The sequence below is a fragment of the Notolepis coatsorum genome (genome assembly GCF_963971535.1).
Source record: "Notolepis coatsorum genome assembly, chromosome: 13".
Classification (NCBI taxonomy): domain Eukaryota; kingdom Metazoa; phylum Chordata; class Actinopteri; order Aulopiformes; family Paralepididae; genus Notolepis; species Notolepis coatsorum.
Window position 1 is genome coordinate 22,500,346 of NC_140177.1, and position 22,412 is coordinate 22,522,757.

Consider the following 22,412-nt stretch of genomic DNA (forward strand, 5'->3'; position numbering starts at 1 on the left):
ACATAGAGACATGTGTAGAAATATGATACATCAGATCCACAAGATCCTCCGGGAGCTGTTGTGTCATCACACAGGAAAACCACAGCGCCAAACTTTGGACCGGTATGCCGACAAATGTTCCAGATTTAGTTCCGATCCGTCAAATGTTCCAGATTTATTTACGATCTGTCAAATGTTCCAGATTTAGTTCCGATCCGTCAAATGTTCCAGATTTATTTACGATCTGTCAAATGTTCCAGATTTAGTTCCGATCCGTCAAATGTTCCAGATTTATTTACGATCTGTCAAATGTTCCAGATTTAGTTCCCATCTGTCAAATGTTCCAGATTTAGTTCCGATCCATCAAATGTTCCAGATTTAGTTCCGATGCGTCAAATGTTCCAGATTTAGTTCCGATCCGTCAAATGTTCCAGATTCAGTTCCGATCCGTCAAATGTTCCAGATTTATTTACGATCTGTCAAATGTTCCAGATTTAGTTCCGATCCGTCAAATGTTCCAGATTTATTTACGATCTGTCAAATGTTCCAGATTTAGTTCTGATCCATCAAATGTTCCAGATTTAGTTCCGATGCGTCAAATGTTCCAGATTTAGTTCCGATCCGTCAAATGTTCCAGATTTAGTTCCGATCCGTCAAATGTTCCAGATTTAGTTCCGATCCGTCAAATGTTCCAGATTTATTTACGATCTGTCAAATGTTCCAGATTTAGTTCCGATCCGTCAAATGTTCCAGATTTTGTTTCCGATCCGTCAAATGTTCCAGATTTAGTTCCGATCTGTCAAATGTTCCAGATTTAGTTCCGATCCGTCAAATGTTCCAGATTCAGTTCCGATCCGTCAAATGTTCCAGATTTTGTTTCCGATCCGTCAAATGTTCCAGATTTTGTTTCCGATCCGTCAAATGTTCCAGATTTAGTTCCCATCTGTCAAATGTTCCAGATTTAGTTCCGATCTGTCAAATGTTCCAGATTTAGTTCCAATCCATCAGATGTAACGTTCTGCCTGGCTGCGTATGTTCGTGATTAGGGTTGGGCACCGAGAACTGGTTCTAATAGGAACCGGTTCCTAACTTCCGGTTCTGGTTCTGGTTCGTGATGATGACTCATCATTGAGGCCCCCGAGACGCATCCTGTCAGGTTGTGAAAGGTGTCTGTCTCAGCCGGGGTCCTGCCAGGTTTGTCCCGGTTCTAAAGACAATGGAGCTCACTGTGTGCCAGACAGGCCACAGCACGGCTAAACCCTGGCTAGTGGAGAGGAGACAAGGCCACAGCACGGCTAAACCCTGGCTAGTGGAGACAAGGCCACAGCACGGCTAAAACCTGGCTAGTGGAGACATGGCCACAGCACGGCTAAAACCTAGCTAGTGGAGACAATGCATTATGACTACCAATGCATGTGCTGCACGTCTGTTTAACCAAGACATAAATACCAGGCTTGCACTTCATACAGTCACAGTATCTGCCACTTATTTTAAATGTCCATAGGACAAGGATGAAAAAAATATATATTCAAATTTTCAAGTTAGCCATGGACATGACCCACCTTAAACCCCGCCCTCTTTTGTTGATCCTCCAATCACAACTGTTGCTTCCCTCAGACAAACTTTGTTAACACTTTCTCCGCCAATAACGTCATACAACAGGTTTCAAGTTCATGCGAATTCTGCCAGATCACGGTGTACGGCGTTATTCTGATCATATTTCGTATTTTCGCCATGGTATTCATATTTCACTCACGGAGCCTTGGATGATGCTGTGGGACAACTCTGCAATGCTTCAATACTGCCACCTGGTGGATGATCGGCGAGTTGCCAAACCGGATATGCCCGTTGGAGCTCGGTGCGTCTCCCAAATCCGTCCGGCCACTCGTATATCGTCGCGGGACTCAAGACACACACCGTGGATATGGATCGTTGCCATAACTCAATAATCCACATGATTTGGGCGTGTATTAGTATTATACAAACCGGAAATGGATCGCCTCGATCCCCATCACATAACTGGGATCTGTTTGCTCCAGTATCATCGCCCAACGGTAAGAGTAGGCTGCCGTGAGTTTCAGCGTTTTTGTTTATTATTATCGATGCAAACTGCTCTGATATATATATATCACCCATACTACATAAATCATTTAACGACGATCACGGAATTATGAACGACCCCCCCCCCTCCGTTCACCCGCGCATGATCAGTCATAACGCTTAGGACCATGTACTGTTGACATTTTTATATAGCGTGTATCGGCAACAAATGGCATTTGATAATGTATATATGCATTTATGCCTATATCTCACGTTCTAGGATTTACTGCAGAAAACGATAAAAACATATTTATATTCTAGATGGTATTTTTGTATGAATGTGTGAATGAAAAAGTAAAACGTTCCTACATCCTGAACGATAGATAATCGATGTTGAATGGGCCATAGTAATGTCAATTTAGCAATACAATTTAAAAAGTTATAGCCCTGCAAAGAAGGTAAACATCTCCATAGGCTTAGACTGGTGGCAGTGATCAAACATTGATGGATATAAGCGTGGCAGAGAAAGTGTTAAACTACGGTACATTTTAACTAGTGTACGTTTTTACAGGAAAGGGAGGAATCTTTCACCACCGAGAGATCAGAAGTGCTTTGCCGTTGCCCGTTATAGTGATTGGCCAATCAAACGCGGGGCTGTGTAGATGAACCAATCAAACGCTTTGCCTGGTTACCTGGAAGAGAGAGGAGGCGTAGAGCAGCGTTCCATCTCCGCCCAGACAGATTATCAGATCTATGCAGTCAGAGATGTCATCGTAGCCTATGGTCCAATGAAAAGCCACGGTCAGCTCTCAGTCTCAACCACATGAGTTCAAAGATGATCCCAAGAGGGACGCTCACAACAGATTCACTCAAACAACCAACAACAACTAAAGAGGAAGAAGTTGTCAAAGACGCCCCCTGGGTTCCATACCTTGTGTTTTGATTTGACACTACAATATATTGTGATTTATCACTCATTTTCAGTTTTCATTTCATATGTCCACAGTAAAGAGCAGAAATGATATCCCTTAGGCATAAAAGAAAATATTGTTTGGTTCCTGTTGGTTGTAGGAATTTATTTTATTTTATTTTTAATAAAAAAAAATCCCACGGAGACTATGGATAGGGAATTTCTTTATTTAATTAAAATGTTCACAACAACATGTACTCTGCCATCATGTTTAATATCCATAATACTAAAGGTTTGACTAAGATTTTTATGAAACTTTATTGTAAAAAATCTTTTTATTTTATTTTATATAATCTCATATTTTTGTTAGGCCTTATGGCAATAAGATAGCAAAATAATTTATACTGTTTTATTAATTAATTAAAGGTGCTATGGATAACACTAGATGTCACACTAGAGCACCAGAATGTAACTTATCCAATCAGGTGCATTCCACATGAGTGTGTAGTGTTGTGTGTGTCGTGTCGTGTTTGTAGCACCGTATGTGCAGCACCATGTGCTACGAAGGGTTTCCACAGACACCCAGAGGCACCATGAGCTTTAACCCTTTCACTGTGACAATACAGCCGGTTAACCCTTTCACTGTGACAATACAGAAGGTTAGCCCTTTACTATCACACAACCGACGGCGATGCTCCATCATTAGCATCATTAGCTCCGCGCATGCGACCTTCTGTCGTGTGGCAGTGAAAGGGTTTGATTTTTCCAAAAACAATAAAAGAACATTTCCGGACCTCTGATGCCGGCAGGTGGTTTTTTGCACACCGTGTACCTTTTGACGAGGAAGGCCGTGGTGGTGGTGTTAAGTTTTCCCACTTGACTCTAATCGGAGGCCGAGAGATATTTCTGATTGTTTTCAGCTCCGAGCGGCTGGTGCCTCTGGGAGACGGTGCCGGGGCCTGGAAGAGTGATGCAGAGCTCACAGTCTGTTCCTGCTGGACATGTGAGCTCACACATTTCTCTCAAAGTGCCGACTCCACCTTCGAGTGGAGCGGTCGATACGAGTACTTCTAAACTGCTGACTGGTATCGGCCTATTGTAAAACAATTACAGTAGCAATAGCCACCCTCTGGACACACTGCAGACATTGTTCCACCCTGCCTGAAAACTCGTATATTGCACTCAAGTGCATGATATCAAAGCATCGGATTGGGACGTCTTCAAAAACCAAGCCAAAATGAGTACTATAAAGCTAGTACAAGTACTATAAAGCTAGTACATGTACTATAAAGCTAGTACGGGTACTATAGAGCTAGTACAGGTACTATAAAGCTAGTACAGGTACTATAAAGCTAGCACAGGTACTATACGGTTAGTACATGTACTATAAAGCTAGTATGGGTACTATAAAGCTAGTACGGGTACTATAGAGCTAGTACAGGTACTATAAAGCTAGCACAGGTACTATACGGTTAGTACATGTACTATAAAGCTAGTACGGATCCTACCAGTGCACCTCTAACTAGGACCCTCACCCTCTCTGAAGGTGCAGAGCTGATTGCGAATGGAGCCAAAGGCCTCGTCGTTAGAGAGAGTAGCGTCATCCACCACCCTCCTCTCCACGTACACCATCATCTGCTTCTCCTGGAACACAGAGACACCGCTCATCAACAACGTTCACATTCTATTAAAGGGTAGAATAAGTAGAATAATTCCAAATAAACAATGTATACAAACACAACCCTCTCATAATCATCACTTAAAACAATGTATAGACTCATACAAACATAAATCCCTCTCAATCAACACTTAAAACAATGTAGAGACCAGGGGTCAAAAACCTGCATGCTGTGGCTCCCTGTTGCTTAAAAAAAACGCCTCTTATTTTAGAGATCGAGGTGATACTGTGACACTGAAATAAAAAAATATTTCTTCAACTAAAATATATGTCACTTTAGGGTTTTGGAAAGATTTGGATTCAACGAACAATTCATCAGCTGTATAAGAGCTCTATACGACAATCCAAATGCCAGAGTAAAGATCAACGGTAGCTTGTCGGACAGATTCAAACTGTTCAGAGGGACGCGCCAGGGATGTTGTGCAAGCCCTGCCCTCTTCGCAATTTTCGTAAACCATTAGCCCAAGCCATTAGAGAAAGTAAAGAAATTAAGGGTGTTAGAATAGCAAGGGGGGACACAGGATAGGCCTTTTCGCGGATGATATTATAGTATACCTCCAAAACCCAAATTTGACCTTCCCCAAGTTAATGACCATACTAAATGATTATGGCTGGATGTCAGGATACAAGCTGAATGTCGCGAAAACCCAGATTCTCACTTACAACTTCTCACCCAGTAGTGGAATGAGGAATGATTACAAACTGAATTGGGAAACTGAATCAATGACCTACCTGGGAGTGATTATCACCAAGGATATGTGCAAATTAGAAGCGGCTAACTACAATAAGATTAATGATAAATTACAGAAGGACTGGTCGAGATGGGCTACACACATGATGGATTTCAGTACCAGAATAGAAGTGATCAAAATGAATATTCTGCCAAGGCTGTTGTACAGGGGAGGAAACGAACTTTTTGGCTTACCAGCCAACTGGCAAGTAGATGATTTTTTTTTACCAGCCAAACTGATTTTTTTACCAGCCAAAAATAAATCGCTAATTGTGATAATTACTTCTTTGTATGTCTTCGTCTAAATAGATTTTCAATCATAGTAATAATCACACCATGTCTCTACTCTTTAAAATATTTATTAGCATAAAACATTAATAAGTGTCTCTACTCTCCACAATATTAGCATACAACATGTATTAATCACACTGTCTCTACTCTTCAAAATATTAGGATATCACATATTAACATGAAAGAGGGAACTATTCTGGACTGGGTTGGGCTGAACTGGGCAGTGAAAGATGCTGGGTTGGACTGGGTTGGGCAGGGAAAGTTGGGCTGGTCTAGGTTGGACTGGGTTGGGCTGGTCTAGGTTGGACTGGGTTGGACTGGGTTGGGCTGGACTGGGCAGTGAAAGAACCAAGCATTTCACTGTAATGTAATAGCTAAATAAAACAACTTGAACTTGACTTGTTACATTTGCACTCTGGTTGGATGCCAAACGTATTCTGGTTGTACTGTACTTGTGCTGTATGATGACAATACATTGGAATCGAATCTCATGTCAACGCTAGGGGTTCAGCAGGTGTATTCTGAATGCCAAATATGACAACATCACCATTGTGAAGGGCATATGGGTGAGTGGTGATATGGGGGGAAACCCGGTAATAATAAAATGTCACTCGGCTGCATTTAAGCAAAGCCGCTCAGTATAGTCCACTATGTTGAATGCGCGTTATGGTAGCTTGTTACAATTGCTAGGTAGCTAGCCGGCTAATGCTGGTTAGCCTCACGCCCACTTGTCATTCTCATCCGACTCGAAGGAGAACGCCGTGTGCTGTTGTTCGCCCCCATGTCAGACAGACCGCACTGATATCCGAAAGCGACAACTCTACATGCAATTATTTTCATCCACGATGTGTTTTTGTCTATGTTTGTCTACGCTGTCAAGCCGGTGACAGGAGTCTGTAGGTCCGCGCGCAGTGGTCTGTCCACTTCCCCTAGATGCCATCTTCTAGAAAACGAGTGTTCATTGGAGGAGCTTAGAGCGCATCTGTACAACGATGATGTTCATTGGTTATGGTCGGATTATTATGAGGCGCAAATGGGAGGAATCATAAGGAGGGAGTCAGAGTTCGGCTTGTGCCAGTGAGCGAATCAGCAGATTGCAGAATGATTTTTTTGTTTTGTTTTGTTTACAATACTAGTACTCGCCAGACTGGCGAGTGCTCTTCATGAATCACTCACCAAACATAAAAAATACTCGCATTTGGCGAGTAAAGTGGCCTAATTTCCTCCCCTGCTGTTTTATCTCTTCCTCTCACTACCAGTCAAGGTCCCCGACTCCCAATTCATAGCGTGGGACAAACAGACACCAAATTCATCAACAGAAATGACCTGAATCATAAATCAATTGAAACTGTATGGGTGGAAATCCTATTCGAAAGGGCGAAATCCCTACTGGTTGGCACAGTCTACAGGCCGCCAGATCATAGTGACTTTTATGATACACTGGATGGGTGCTTAGCTGGAGTTGAGGATGTAGACAAAATTCTTATTGGAGACTGGAACACGGATATGCAACGAAAAGATGCACCCGTCTTCAAGTCATTCAGTAGGTTTTGTGATCTGCACGGCCTCAGCCAGCTAATCACCCAACCCACACGTGTATGTGAATCAACTCAGACTACCATTGACCTCATTCTGACCTCCGACAAGTCCAAGATCTCCAATAAAGGGGTTATAGCATGCGGGTTAAGTGATCATTATATGATATTCTGTACCCGCAAAAAACTAAAACAAAAGGCTGGCTGCCACAAAACAGTCACATCTAGAGACCTCAAAACCTACTCTAGCGAGGCCTTCAACCTTGAACTGGAGAGTCTGGACTGGTCAGAGGAACTCAATGGTACACTGGTTGAAGAAACATGGCTTGGTTTCAAAACCAAATTCTCAACAATACTAAACGACATGGCCCCCCTAAGAACCACCAGGGTAAAAAATCGCGGTGAGCCGTGGATGCACTCCGAAATACTGGCCGCTATGAAAACCAGAGACAAAAAATGCTCTGAGTTTCGTAAAAGTCAGTCAAAGCTTACTAAAAGCACGAGCAGTGAACTCCAAGCCCACGTGACTGAACTCAAACTAGAAAGAAACAGACTAAGAAACGACGTAAACTCCATGATCAAAACTGCAAAAAAGAATTTCATCAATGACAAAACTGAGGAAAACAAAAACAAACCACGTGAACTTTGGAAATTACTCAATAATCAACTAGGATGCAGTAAAAAACTTAAAACCAGATTCTCAAACATAAACATAAAAACGGACAACACGCTCATCACAGACAAGCTGGATGTAGCCAATTACTTAAACATTTTCTTCACAAACATAGCCACAACACTGGTAAACAAACTACCCTCCCACTCAGGGCTTTATGGGGTAGAACACATAGTAGCTTACTACAAAAACCTAGGGGTCCGCAAGGACGACTTCAAGCTGGAAATGGTAACAACAGATGAGGTACTCAATAAACTGAGCGCCCTCCAACCTAACAAGGCCACTGGCCATGACAACATCCCCTCCAAATTCCTCAGAGACTCAGCAGCCGCCATCACCCCAATCATCACACACATAATAAACCTCTCCATAAAACAGGGACACGTCCCCAAGGACTTCAAAATTGCGAGGGTGACCCCTCTGCACAAAAAGGGCAGCAAATTAGACCCAGGCAACTACCGCCCTGTTTCTATTCTCACCTCCATCTCGAAAGTCATGGAAAAAATAGTCTACGAACAGGTCGAAAAGTACCTAGCGGAAAAAAATCTAATCTACGAATTCCAATCTGGCTTCAGAACATCCCACTCCACTGACACATGCCTTCTCTATTTGAATGACCACATCAAACAAGAGGTGGACGCAGGCAAATACTGCGGCATGGTCATGCTGGACCTACAAAAGGCCTTTGACACGGTCAATCACTCCATTCTGATTGACAAGCTAAAAGCAATTGGTTTTGATAGTCTATCAGTGAGCTGGATGCAATCCTACCTTGAGGGGAGGGAACAGATGGTGGAGGTAAACGGTACCCTATCCCCCCCCCTCACAGTGAGCTGTGGTGTTCCACAAGGAAGCATACTAGGACCGCTACTGTTCCTAATTTATGCAAATGACATGTCGTCAGCTTGTGACTGCAACTTGTTCCTGTTTGCGGACGACTCAGCCCTGCTGGTCTCTGACAAGAACAAGTTACAGGTTGAAAAAACCCTCAGCTCGGAACTAGGCAGAATCTGCATATGGCTCGCTGATAACAAACTATCATTACACATGGGCAAAACAGAGTCCATTCTCTTCGGTTCAAATAACAAACTCAGCAAGACCGACGGCTTCTCAGTTACAGTGGGTGACAATATTGTCACAAGGAAAGATGAAATTACCTACCTGGGTTCCATCCTAGAGGCTAATCTCTCCTGTGACAAAATGGCATCCAATGTAATAAAAAAAGTCAACCAACGAACTCGATTCTTGTACCGGATCTCCTCTCTGGTAAACAAGAATACCCTGAAGACTCTGGCAGGAGCACTCATTCAGGGGTACTACGACTATGCTTGCACCTCATGGTACCAAAGCACCTCAAAGGCGCTAAAAACAAAATTACAAACATCTCAAAACAAACTGGTCAGACTACTGCTTGACCTTACTCCTAGAACCCACCTCACCCCTGCCCACTTTGACAACCTAGGATGGCTTAGAGTAGACGACAGAGTACAGCAACTTGCAATGGGCCTGGTCTACAAGATACACTACACGACCAAGGTACCCATGTACATGTCAAAATACTTCCCAAAGGTCAGTGAATACCACGATCACAACACCAGAGGGAGCTCCACAAATCATGTTAAACCCAGATTCGGCTCAAATAAGGGACTAAACACGTTTCGCAATTATGCCACATCAATGTGGAACGCCCTACCCAAAGCTGTAAAGGAATGTGGATCACTACCCACTTTCAAAACCTCTCTCAAGGGACACCTACGGGAGACTGCAATTCAACACTGGCCCCTGTAAATATCCTAACCCAACCCCCTCCAATGTACAGTCATTTTACATAGTATGGTTGTCAATAGTCCAATGTACAATTTTGTTTGTTTGTACAGTGTCTCCTCCCCCCCCCCTCAATGTACAGTTTTGCTTGTTTATACAGTGTGCCCCCCCCCCCCCCCAACCACCTCCAATGTAAATTACCCAGTATGGTTGTCAATATCCCAATGTACCCAACCCCCCCCCCCCACCCAACCTCCTCCAATGTACAGTTTCTACGTCAAATGTATATACTCCCTTTTCTTGACTCCTTCTGTATCACAAACAGTACTGTATTTGCAAATCTGGTATGTCATAAATGTATAGATGTAGCAGTACTGACTATCTGTATGTCATGTATGTCATATATGTCCTGATGAATTGAAAATGGGGGACCCTGATGTAAACAAGACGAAAGTCTTTCTCTGGTCTGCATCCCCTTAACAATTGTGTGTATTGAGCTGTACTGTATTGTACCCATTCTGCAATCTGTTAATAAAGTTTTCAATCAATCAATCAAGATCTCTAGGTTCATATGGGCAGGGGGCAGACCTAGGGTGAAATTCAAAACATTGCAAATTGAAAAAGAGGGAGGAGGCCTGACACTACCTAATATTTTTTTTTTATCAACTTTTTTCTCCCATTTTCTATTTTTCTCCCATCCCAATTTCGTATCGTCCAATTCTACCCTCCCCTGTCTCGAACGCTGTTAGGCCATGCCTCCCACAAGCCGGCTGCAATGTGGACGAAGCCTTACATCACGTGTCCCCTCCGGTACTTGAGGAAGCAGCCGTCACATCTTTTCACCTGCACCGCGCGATCTCTCAGCGGCGGGGGTCTGCGTGGGAGGGACACGCCGCCCCCGTCGCTTCCTGATTCTGCTGCGCAGGCGCACCAACCGACCTGTAGGAGTCGCTGTCCACAACGTCCGATCCCCACCCATCAGCTTTCCCACCCCTAACACTGCCAAATGTGTTAGTATGAATGACCAGCCAAGCTGATAGCAATGCGGGGAGCTGGGCTCGAACAAGGCGAGCGCCTTGCCCACTACACCACCTAGCCGCCTGACACTACCTAATCTAAAGGAATACTACTATGCAGCCCAGCTGAGATATGCCGTTTACTGGTGCTCAAGAGCATACAGGGCCAGGTGGAAGGACATAGAGACACACCTAGGACGTGTCCAACCTCAAGCCAGATTGGGGGGGAAAGAACACACAACAAAACAGGGAAATAATTCAATAGTGGACCACACACTGATGGTCTGGAATGAGGTGGTCAGGAAATACAAATCAAAAGAAGACAGTAGACTTCTGATTTGGCCTTCCCAGACCTCAGGCTTTAGCCCGGGAACACTGGACGCCACTTTTGACGGGTGGAGAGATAGAGGTATAACAGCCATATGTAAACTTCATGTCTTTTGAGCAATTTAAGAGAACATTTTACTTGGGAAATTACTATTTGTTTAGATATCTACAGCTGCGACACTTCTATGATACAGAAGTCAAGAATAGGATATCAGTAGGTGGTAACGGGGTGGTGGGAATGATGGAAATGGCGTATACGCGAACTCCAGTGAAAATAGTATCGGAAATGTACAAAAGTTTACAAGCTCGCAACAACTGTGATTCATATAATGTGAAGAAGAAATGGGAAAGTGAACTGAGTATAATCTTGACGGAGGATGATTGGCATTCTATATGTGAGACACAACACTCATCCACTAGCTCTAGAGGATGGAGAGAATTCGGTTGGAAAAATGTCATGAGATTTTTTATCACACCGCAAATTATGAGTAAACAATTAAAAGGGCAACAACCCTGCTGGAGACAACCACTCTCACATATTTTGGCTATGTGATAAAGTGCAACCATTTTGGAAGAGTGTTACACAGGAAATGTACAGAATTCTTAGCTATGAATTCCCCATGGAACCCCAGCTGATATACCTGGGTTTGATCACAGAGGAGACCATACACAATGAAGACTTGTACCTGTTCAAAATCATGATAATAGCTGGTAAGAAGGCCATCACAAGGAGCTGGCTCAAAGAAGCCGCTCCAGACAAAGAGACATGGAGGGGAATAGTGGAGGAGATAAGCGATATGGAAAAAATGACATTCCTGCTGAGAATGAAGGCGGAGACATACGACAGACGCTGGTCGAAATGGACAACATATGAGCCGTTAGATGTGTAAAGACTGCCATGGCTCAATCAAAACAGACCCGACACACCAAGAGCAAATACAGCTCTCCCCCCCCCCACCATACAACACTGTCCTGTCCTGTGAGTCTTGTCTGTCTTGTCTGTCCTGTGGTGGTAGTTGTCATATTACTACTGTTCTGTATAATGCTTATGTAAAAGTTAAAAAGGAAGAGTTATAAAAAAAATTATAATAATAATGAATCCTGGGAAAAATGGGTAAGGCATCTATGCAAACATGGGAAAAGTTGCTATGCAAATACTGCAAAAGAAAAGTTTCTAACTGAAAATGTGAAAAAGTGACTGTGAAAAGGAAATGGAAAATGTTTATGTGAAAATTATGTGAAAAAGTGACTTTGGAAAGAAGAAAAAAGAGGAAAATGAACAAAAATAAAGAGTTATAAAAAAATATATATATATATGTCACACCCGCGCCTCTCCCTGCCATCTGCAAGAGGCTAATCTTGAGTGTCCGACCCCCCAGTAAGCTAACCATGGATAAATTCAAAAAAAGGAAAGTCTGAGGAAAATAGAGGGTTTAATTCAGCGTGGACAGATTAATTTGCTTTCACGACTAACGATGCAGGCTTACCTGTATGCCTGATATGTGTTGAGAAATTTGGGAACAACAAAAAATTTACTTTTTATTTTATACATTTTCCACAAATAAGGGAAGGACTCAAATAGAGCTGCATAGTTGTGTTTTATTTCAAAGTAGGTCTACAGATGCCAGTGTTTTTTCTCCTCTTCTGTGTTTTATTTCAAAGTAGGTCTACAGATGCCAGTCTTTTTTCTCCTCTTCATAAGAGTTTGAGGTTGTCCTTTGAGGTTGACCCTCTTGCGCCGCCCCTGTGCTTCAAATAGATCCGCTATCAACTCTATCTTTAATTTTTCAAAATGTACAGTTGCTATTGCATGCACTCATCTGTGTTTCACTACACACATGAGTGCATGCTTACCAACTGTCCGTCTGCAACACTACTATCACCGACATCTAAGAAGGGAGATCCCCCCTTGAACGGCCCTTCTAAGGTTTCTCTCCTCCACATTGCCTGTGGAGCTTTTTTCCCTATTGTTAGGTTTTAGTGAGTTTTTCCTTACCTTCGCGTGGGGTATGTCTGGGAGTGCTTGCATTCTTTCATTTATTTGCATTCATCTAAAAAATGTTTGGACCCTATGGTGTTCTTGTTCTGTTCTTGACTTATTGTTATGTTGTCTTCTTGACTTGTTTAAAGAAGACCTGTACGGCCCATGGGGACATTAACGTGTGTTGTCGGGCCCTATAAATAAATTTGATTTGATTTGATTTGATTTATAACAGGTAAAAACAGCAATAAAATGTCAACCATTTTCTTTTTGTTGTTTTATAATTTCATAAATGCAACAAACTGTGCAAATGCAACAAGTATAAAGTATAATAAATCGCAAATTACTTTGGGTATGCAATCGTCAGGCGTTTTATGCTAAATGTGGGGTATGCTTGGGGATAACTATATATAAAACGTTATACACTGTGTTATCTTCATTTTAAGGGTAAATAAGTTTTGCGGCTCCAGATGAATTTTATTTTGTGGGAGGGGGGGGGGGGGGGAATGGCTCTTTTGATAGTAAAGGTTGCTGACCCCTGGTATAGACTCATACAAACATAATCCCTCTCAATCATCACTTAAAACAATGTAGACTCATAACATAATCCCTCTCAATCAACACTTAAAACAATGTATAGACTCATACAAACATAATCTCTCTCAATCATCACTTAAAACAATACTCATACAAACATAATCCCTCTCAAACATTACTCATCATGAATGGAGGCGGACATGGCCGGTTAGCCTAGGCATTGTCCAACTAACACCTCTCCTGAAGGCTAACCGGCACTGTCCGCTTCCATTCATTGTGCTAAGCTAACATGCAGCCAGTTAGCTTTCTACTGAACGCACAGAGGGGAAACTGGTATCCATCTTCTTGTCTCTCTCTCAACATTTCCCAAAATGTTGCCGTGTTCCTTTAAGACCCACTAGAAGTGTGTGGACTAGGTGTGTTCATCTGCAGACTCCTCTGCGCTGCTAGCGGTCAGTCCCTGGGTCTCTGCTCCCGCTTAAAAAAGAAAATGGCGGCTCGTTCGCTTAATGTCAACTTTCTCTTTTTCTACCTAAAGTTGAACCGAAAATATGTTTGACAATATTTTTAGCGGTAAGATTGGTATGATATGGCTAGATCTTGAGTCATTAGATCTGCGATGCCTAGTTTTAACGTTTCATCAGTCAACGTCAAATAATGATGTTTCAGTCTATATATAAACACATTGTTTTGCTGGCCGTCTAGTGTCATCTAGAGGCTCAAACTACTCATTACACCTTTAAATGCCTTCTAAAGGGTGCATTTGAATATGGAAGTTGTTAGTCTCAAACTATTAGCCAATTTAGTGACTGTGTTTTAATATGTGCTCAAAGGATATTGTTGTCACCAAATAAATACTACTGATAACGATTTAAGATTGTAACTTCCAGCTATGTGTCTGAAGTGGTTCTTGGGATGTCTATGTAAGCCACAAAGAACGGCAAGCACAACGTACATTCTTTAAAATTTAAACACCAAAACTTCAACTGTAGTTTCACACAAAGTAGTGCTATGGGAAAAAAATGTACGGTCCTCCTCCTTATATACAAAGCCCTAAATGGAACAGGACCAAGCTACATTGGCAATTCGCTTGTCAACTATGTGCCCCAAGAACATTACGATCATCTACTAAGTGGTTTATTGAAGGTAAATGGTTAAATGGTGCGTTTATATAGCGTTTTTATCCAAAGCGCTTTACAATTACATTTGTTCCTCATATTCACCCATTCACTCACACACAGATGGCGGAGGCGACCATGCAAGGTGCCAACCTGTTCATCGGGAGCAATTAGGGGTTAAGTGTCTTGCTCAAGGACACGTCGACACACTGCCTGGGTGGAGCGGGATTCGAACCACCAGGCGACCGCTCTACCTCCTGAGCCACTGTCAGTTTCGCAACAGCAGACAAAATTGGTGCTAAAAACGCATCAAAGCTATGAACACCCTGCCTAAGTATGGACATTAGGTAGCTCATTAAATATTCTCAAAAGTAAGCTAAAAAAGTACCTCTTCACATTAGCCTTTTAATGCACTCCGCCACTTCGATTATTGTATATTTTATACTCATTTTATGTCTGCACTTTATGCATTGCTTTTATTTAGTCAATTCCCTGCTAATATTATGTAAATGATCTGCTAATTTTATGTCTATATTTATGCCAATTGTATGCAAATGTTATGCCTATGTCTATTTTATGTCCATTATGTCTACATTACTGCTTTGGGCTGCAATTCTTGTATGAAAGGTGCTATACAAATACAGTTTATTATTATTATTATTATTATTATTATTATTATTATTATTATTATTCATTTCAAAATATGTTTCCAAAGCAAGAAATATGGCTCGTTAGCAGACAAGAGCAGAGTAGTTAAGGTATGGGCAGGGTAATAGTAGAAAGACATAGATATAGAGATCTGAATATAAAAATATGAAAAAGATAAACAGTGTAAACAAAGGTGCAGATAAGGGTCTGTGTGCCCTATCGGTTATATTACAATAAATATAGGCAGTAAACAAATGAGACCACTGAAGAAACAACTGTGGTAGCCTAACTCTCATGATGAGACGCTTCATACCATGTTTAAGATACAGAGTAAGCCAAGGTCCTCCGTCAGACAGAGACACGCACCCAGCTGATAAATCCTGCTATACTGTACCTCCACCAGGAAGCTGCAGAGCTCCTTGAAAGGCTCCACCAGGCTCTCATCTCGGATCTTCCTGATCACCAGCACGTTGACCGGGGGCTTGTTCCACGTGAGGCGCTGGCTGGCAGGGTCCTGGATGTGCCTGAGAGACACGGAGACACAAAGATGCGAAGACACAGAGACACAAAGATGCGGAGAGACAGACACACAGAGACACAGAGACACAAAGATGCGGAGAGACAGACACACAGAGACACAGAGACACAAAGATGCGAAGACACAGAGACACAAAGATGCGAAGACACAGAGACACAAAGATGCGGAGAGACAGACACACAGAGACACAGAGACACAAAGATGCGAAGACACAGAGACACAAAGATGCGAAGACACAGAGACACAAAGATGCGGAGAGACAGACACACAGAGACACGGAGACACAAAGATGCGGAGAGACAGACACACAGAGACACGGAGACAGAAACACACACACAATTACTGTCTGCCAATTGCCTGTCATGTATACAGCTATACTTAGTTTAGTTAAGTTTAGTTGACACATTCAAAATACTGTCTGGGATAACGCGACAAAGTCTAGGACTTTTTTCCATCGTGGTCCCGTTGTTAGATCATACGACGATGGTTCCGTCAACAACAACAACAACACAGATATACTAAATACACAGTACAGGCTGAACAGGTACTGTTGACGTTCGGCGGTTCTCTGCCTGAGAAAGAGCCCTCCTCGAAAGGTGTCACAAGTGTGCGTGACTTAATATTAATATTAGCCAATCTAGTGTTCCTGTGTGTGCAACATAAAGCTTCATTACAAAGTCTTTAGTTTTTCTATGAAACGGTTTCTCTCCCGTTCCTTTTTCGATGTCACGGATTAACGACAACGCAGACACAAAACACACGGACCAAACAGGTACTGCAGACGTTTAAATGGTTATTAAGTAAAGTACTCACCCCGCCCCCCTCAGTTTAGAAGGTTGTAAATTCCATCAGATGTTACCATGTCTACAATGCAACTATACTGAAGAGAAGTTCCCATTAATAAAAACAAAAAGAACACAAAGAAACTCCAAATCATACATTAGCTATTAAGACACAGGTAGGCAAAGTTTGTATGATTGAGGTCCAAACTCCAAATCTAGTTTAATCTCAGCCAACTCTCTCTCTCTCTTTTTCTTTTCTTTACCATTGAAATCGCTCTTCCTTTGAGTGGTGGACGATAGGCATTATGAAGCCGAGTGTGTGTGTGTGTGTGTGTGTGTGTGTGTGTGTGTGTGTGTTCAGATCCAGTCCCAGGCTGCGGTTGTTCCGCTCCGAGAGGGTGGAGTGACGGCCTGGACCCGTGGTGTCTTCTCCCTCTCTGACCGCAGTACCGGTCAGGCGCCGTCCACCACTCCCAGCTTTAGTACCTCGTCTTATCTTATCTCACGTTACGTAAGACTTTGAGAGTCAATGCCCCGACAAAATAACACAGAGCGGAGGGTGGGTGAAAAGTAGTCCGCTAAATGTCCCTTTCCGTGTGTGTGTGTGCGTGTGTGCATGTGTGTGCGTGTGTGTGTGTGTACACACACACGCCACCATGAAGTGCAACTCGTTTCCAAAAGCACACATGCTTACATGACTGAAGTCGGGTTGGGAAGAATACAAGCTTTGGGTCCAAAGTGTGTGGCGGGGTACGGTCCATGTAGAAAGTGAGCTCTCCTGTGAAAGGGGGGAGAAAGAACAACAAACGAGGACAAAGTCAAAGTCAGCGCCGACCTTTACCCCCCCCCCCCGTCCCCCGTCCCCGCTACACGTCTGGGGGCAACAGCCGGGGGCCGTCTGGCCCACCTGCCACACTTAGCCCACCTCTTAGGAGAGCTTTCCGCCACTCCGCTCCCCGAGCCCGAGGGTTCAGGGTGCTCACGTTGGCCCGGCAACGGGTGCCGCTCTGTCTCCCGCAGCAGCTGTTGGTGACGGTTCCCCCGCCGCTGGGTCCTCGTCCCCTCCCGCCGTCTCCTTGGCGACTTGGACGGGGGGTGCTCCCTGTGCCTGGAGGGCACAGGCTCCGGCCCCCTCGCCACGCTCCTCTCGGGCCCCACCGTGACGTCCACGTTGTCCATTCTGAGGGGGAGAGACGACCCGGGGAGACCCTTCGTCAGACTACTTCTGTATGAGTGGATCAGACCGTGGTACTGGAACAGGGGGCTATGTTAGTTACTAATGAGATCACTTATTTAGATGGTAAACACAGCACTGTGTGCAGCTCTATTTGTTGATTTGTCTAAAGCGTTCCAACTCTTGTTGATCACAAACCGCTAATAGAGACTTCGCTGCACAGGCCGCAGTGAAACGGCTCTGAATTTGTTTAATTCAAAAAAGGTTTATATTTGAAGCCAGAGATAAAAGTGTGCAAAGCTCATTTCTATCCGATGGTGATGTGATTTACATGCATGCAACTTCATCTCTACTTAAAGAACGTCTGGACTCTGCTTATCACGCTGCATTACGTTTCATAAGTGCAGCCTCACACACTCCGCTCACTCACCAGCGCACTTTATATTAATCTAGGATGGTCCTCTCTACCCGAGGAGAAACATGCACATGTTGCTATTTATTGTCAAGTCATGGTTAGGTAAACTACCTACTTATATCTCCAGCCTTTCATCGTATTGTACCAGCAACTATAGCACTAAATCTACTAATCTGATTATTTTAAACGTCCCCAGGGTGCGCGCAGAGCTTGTTAAAACTGCTTTTTCCTTTTTTGGGTATGGAATGAGCTGCAAAATACCATTACATTAGAAGCACTCTCTCTTTTGAATACCTTTAAACGTCTTTTACAAAGCGCCCTGAAGGAAACACGTTGTTTCACATACCCTTGCCTTGAGGTGGACTGTGTGTTATGGATGTCTCTCTGGCCTGTATGACTTATCTCTGGTGTGGCCTGTAGGTCTCTTCTACTCTTTCATGTAGCTTCTATGTCTATGCGTTTTATTATGTGAAACTGCTTATGCTGCAGTCTTGACAAAGACTCCCTGAAAGAAGAGATCTTGTATCTCAATGGGACTCCTGGCTAATAAAGAATAAAAAGAAGATAATACTGTGATTGTAAGGAAAATAGCCTCAAAGAGAACTCATGCTTTAGGCTGGGTAGTAAAACAGTACAGATAATTGTATATTGTAAAGAGATGCTGAAAATACTCAAATAAAGTACTTATCAACACTGTAGCCTATTGTGCATTTTTGTAGTAAGCCATCATTTAACATGGAAGCAAACCACACTTGTAAACAAACAGCGTAGTCGTACTAGTAAAAAAAATATATATAGCATTTACATTCACAGCAATAATCTTCTTGATGAAAACACTTCTTGATTAATTGAAAATGGAGGACCCTTATGTAAACAAGGCAAGTATTTTTCTGGTGTTCATCCTCTTAGCAGTTGTTGTTTGATTGAAAACTTTATTAACAGATTGCAGAATGGGTACAATACAGTACAGCTCAATACAAACAACTGCTAAGAGTGAATGAATGAATGAATGAATACTTTATTTAACAGATTGCAGAATGGGTACAATACAGTACGGCTCAATACACACAATTGTTAAGGGGATGCAGACCAGAGAAAGACGTTTGTCTTGTTTACATCAGGGTCCCCCATTTTCAATTCATAGTGACATTTATGACATACACAACATACATGACATCATGACATTTATGACATAGGGACATACATGACATACAGGTATTTAGTACTGTTACATTTGTGACATATACGCTATGCAAATATACAGTACTGTTACCCATAGATCCTGACAGAGTATATACTGATGGGGAGGGGACTGTACATTAGGAGGGGGTGGGTGGGTGGGAGAAAACATTTATATACGGTGGGGAGGAGACTGTCTATTAGGAGGGGGGGGGTTGGGTTTGGACATTTACGGTGGCCAATTTCGAATAGCAACCTCCCGTAGGTGCTCTTTAAGAGCGGTTTTGAATGTGGTTTGATTGATTGATTGAAAAGTTTATTAACAGATTGCAGAATGGGTACAGTACAGTACAGCTCAATACATACAATTGTTAAGGGGATGCAGACCAGAGAAAGACTTTCGACTTGTTTACATCAGGGTCCCCCATTTTCAATTCATCATAACATATATGACATACATGACATACAGATAGACAGTACTGCTACATCTATACATTTATGACATATCAGATTTGCAAATACAGTACTGTTTGTGATACAAAAGTGTCCAGAAAAGGAGTGTATATACATTTGGCATAGAAACTGTACATTGGAGGAGGTTGGTTGGGTGGGGTGGGGTTGGGTGGGTTGGGTGAGGGCTGTACATTGGAGGTGGGGGGGGGGGGGGGGGGGGGTTGGGAAGGGGACACACACACATTTTACACTGTACATTGGAATATTGACAAAGCCTTACTTGGTCATTTACTGTACAACTAGGTTAGGACATTTGTAGGGGCCAGTTTCGAATTGCAGTCTCACGTAGGTGTTTTTTGAGAGTGTTTTTGAAGGTGGGTAGTGATTCACATTCCTTTACAGCTTTAGGCAGGGCGTTCCACATTGATGTGGCATAATTGCGAAACGTGTTTAGTCCCTTGTTTGATCCGAATCTGGGTTTTACATGATTTGTGGAGCTCCCTCTGGTGTTGTGATCGTGGTATTCACTGACCTTTGGGAAGTATTTTGACATGTACATGGGTACCTTGGTCGCGTAGTGTATCTTGTAGACCAGGCCCATTGCAAGTTGCTGTACTCTGTCGTCTACTCTAAGCCATCCTAGGTTGTCAAAGTGGGCAGGGGTGAGGTGGGTTCTAGGAGTCAGGTCAAGTAGTAGTCTGACTAGCTTGTTTTGAGATGTTTGTAATTTGTTTTTTAGTGCCTTTGAGGTGCTTTGGTACCATGAGGTGCAAGCATAGTCGTAGTACCCTTGAATGAGTGCTCCTGCTAGAGTCTTCAGGGTATTCTTGTTTACCAGAGCGGAGATCCGGTACAAGAATCGTGTTCGTTGGTTGACTTTTTTTATTACATTGGATGCCATTTTGTCACAGGAAAGATTAGCCTCTAGGATGGAGCCCAGGTAGGTAATTTCATCTTTCCTTGTGATAATATTGTCACCCACTGTAACCGAGAAGCCGTCGGTCTTGCTGAGTTTGTTATTTGAACCGAAGAGAATGGACTCTGTTTTGCCCATGTGTAATGATAGTTTGTTGTCGGCGAGCCATATGCAGATTTTGCCTAGTTCCGAGCTGAGGGCTTTTTCAACCTGTAACTTGTTCTTGTCAGAGACCAGCAGGGCTGAGTCGTCCGCAAACAGGAACAAGTTGCAGTCACAAGCTGACGACATGTCATTTGCATAAATTAGGAATAGTAGCGGTCCTAGTATGCTTCCTTGTGGAACACCACAGCTCACTGTGAGGGGGGGGGATAGTGTACCGTGGGTAGGGATTCACATTTGTTTACGGCTGTGGGTAGAGCGTTCCACATTGATGTGGCATAATTGCGAAACGTGTTTAGTCCCTTGTTTGGATGAAGACCAGAAAAAGACTTTCGTCTCGTTTACATAAGGGTCCTCCATTTTCAATTCATCAAGACATTTATGACATACAAATATACGGTACTGTGTAAGAAAGAGAGAACACCATAAAAAAGGGGAAGAAACTGTACATTAGAGGGGGTTGGGTGGGGGGGGGGGTTGACATTTACAGGGGCCAGTTTCTAATTGTACTGAGCTGTACTGTATTGTACCCATTCTGCAATCTGTTAATAAAGTTTTCAATCAATGAACCAGATTATTCCATTCCCTACTCTACATACACATGACCTTGGGGCATGATGACACAGCCTCCGTGAGTGATTGAAAACTTTATTAACAGATTGCAGAATGGGTACAGTAGTACAGTACAGCTCAATGCATACAGTACACTTGTTAAGGGGATGCAGACCAGAGAAAGACTTTAGTCTTGTTTACATCAGGGTCCCCCATTTTCAATTCATCATATTGATGCGAGTTGCAGGTGACTTTACATGCATTGACGTTATTAAATACACATTCGGTATAAATGTTAGCTTATTCCGACGTTTATATAATAACTCGATTCTATGTTCTAAGTCTGGGCTGCCGGGCTGCATGCGGGTTGCTAGCTGGTCTCCCCAACCTATACCGCATAGTGTTGTGTTGGGTCAGAACCAACCTGGCTGGAACAGCAAGCAAGCCTTGACGTTGTTACATCAGAAACCAATCATCCCTGTCACTTTAAGTAAACAAATAGCTAGGAATTATTAACGCGACTCTTATGAGAGGCTTTGTGTCACAAAACCATCTAAATCAGTTACAGCTGACAGAAACAAAATATAACTGCAGCCAATCGGAAATGCTCGCTTTCAATGGAATGTTCATCAAGGGCGTCATCATCGCGGCGCCTCTTGACGCAGGACTGGAGGTTTTCGCGGCGGGAACAGCGACTAGTTTACCCCTGTTGGTCGAATCCAGAACAACACTCCACATTGTATGGACATTGTGGCAGTGAAGCTTTTTCATGTCAACTGTTTCCTAAATACGCGCTGGTTCAAGACCTCCCATTTGACATTGATGCTTGACCACCCTGCTGTCTGATCTCGTCGCTTAAAATATGTAAATAAAGTACTAATCGACTGCAGATAGATAGATAGAGAGAGAGAGAGAGAGAGAGAGAGAGAGAGAGAGAGAGAGAGAGAGAGAGAGAGAGAGAGAGAGAGAGAACAGACAGACAGACAGACAGACAGACAGACAGACAGACAGACA

General features: G+C 43.0%; 1 protein-coding gene across 1 annotated transcript in view; it reads right to left on the reverse strand.

The window, feature by feature from the left end:
- nadkb (NAD kinase b) overlaps positions 1 to 21,957 on the reverse strand; it is a gene marked incomplete at its 3' end in the record, with an annotated part of 48,523 nt that extends 26,566 nt beyond the window's left edge. The window contains exons 1-6 of the mRNA XM_084327998.1: positions 21,823 to 21,957; positions 17,473 to 17,727; positions 17,242 to 17,325; positions 15,622 to 15,751; positions 4,465 to 4,573; positions 2,712 to 2,797 (exon numbers count right to left, since the gene is read on the reverse strand). Coding sequence (XP_084184124.1) covers positions 2,712 to 2,797; positions 4,465 to 4,573; positions 15,622 to 15,751; positions 17,242 to 17,325; positions 17,473 to 17,726 — 663 coding nt within the window. The 5' untranslated portion in view covers position 17,727; positions 21,823 to 21,957. The remainder of the gene's footprint in view (positions 1 to 2,711; positions 2,798 to 4,464; positions 4,574 to 15,621; positions 15,752 to 17,241; positions 17,326 to 17,472; positions 17,728 to 21,822) is intronic.
- Positions 21,958 to 22,412: the final 455 nt, after the last annotated feature.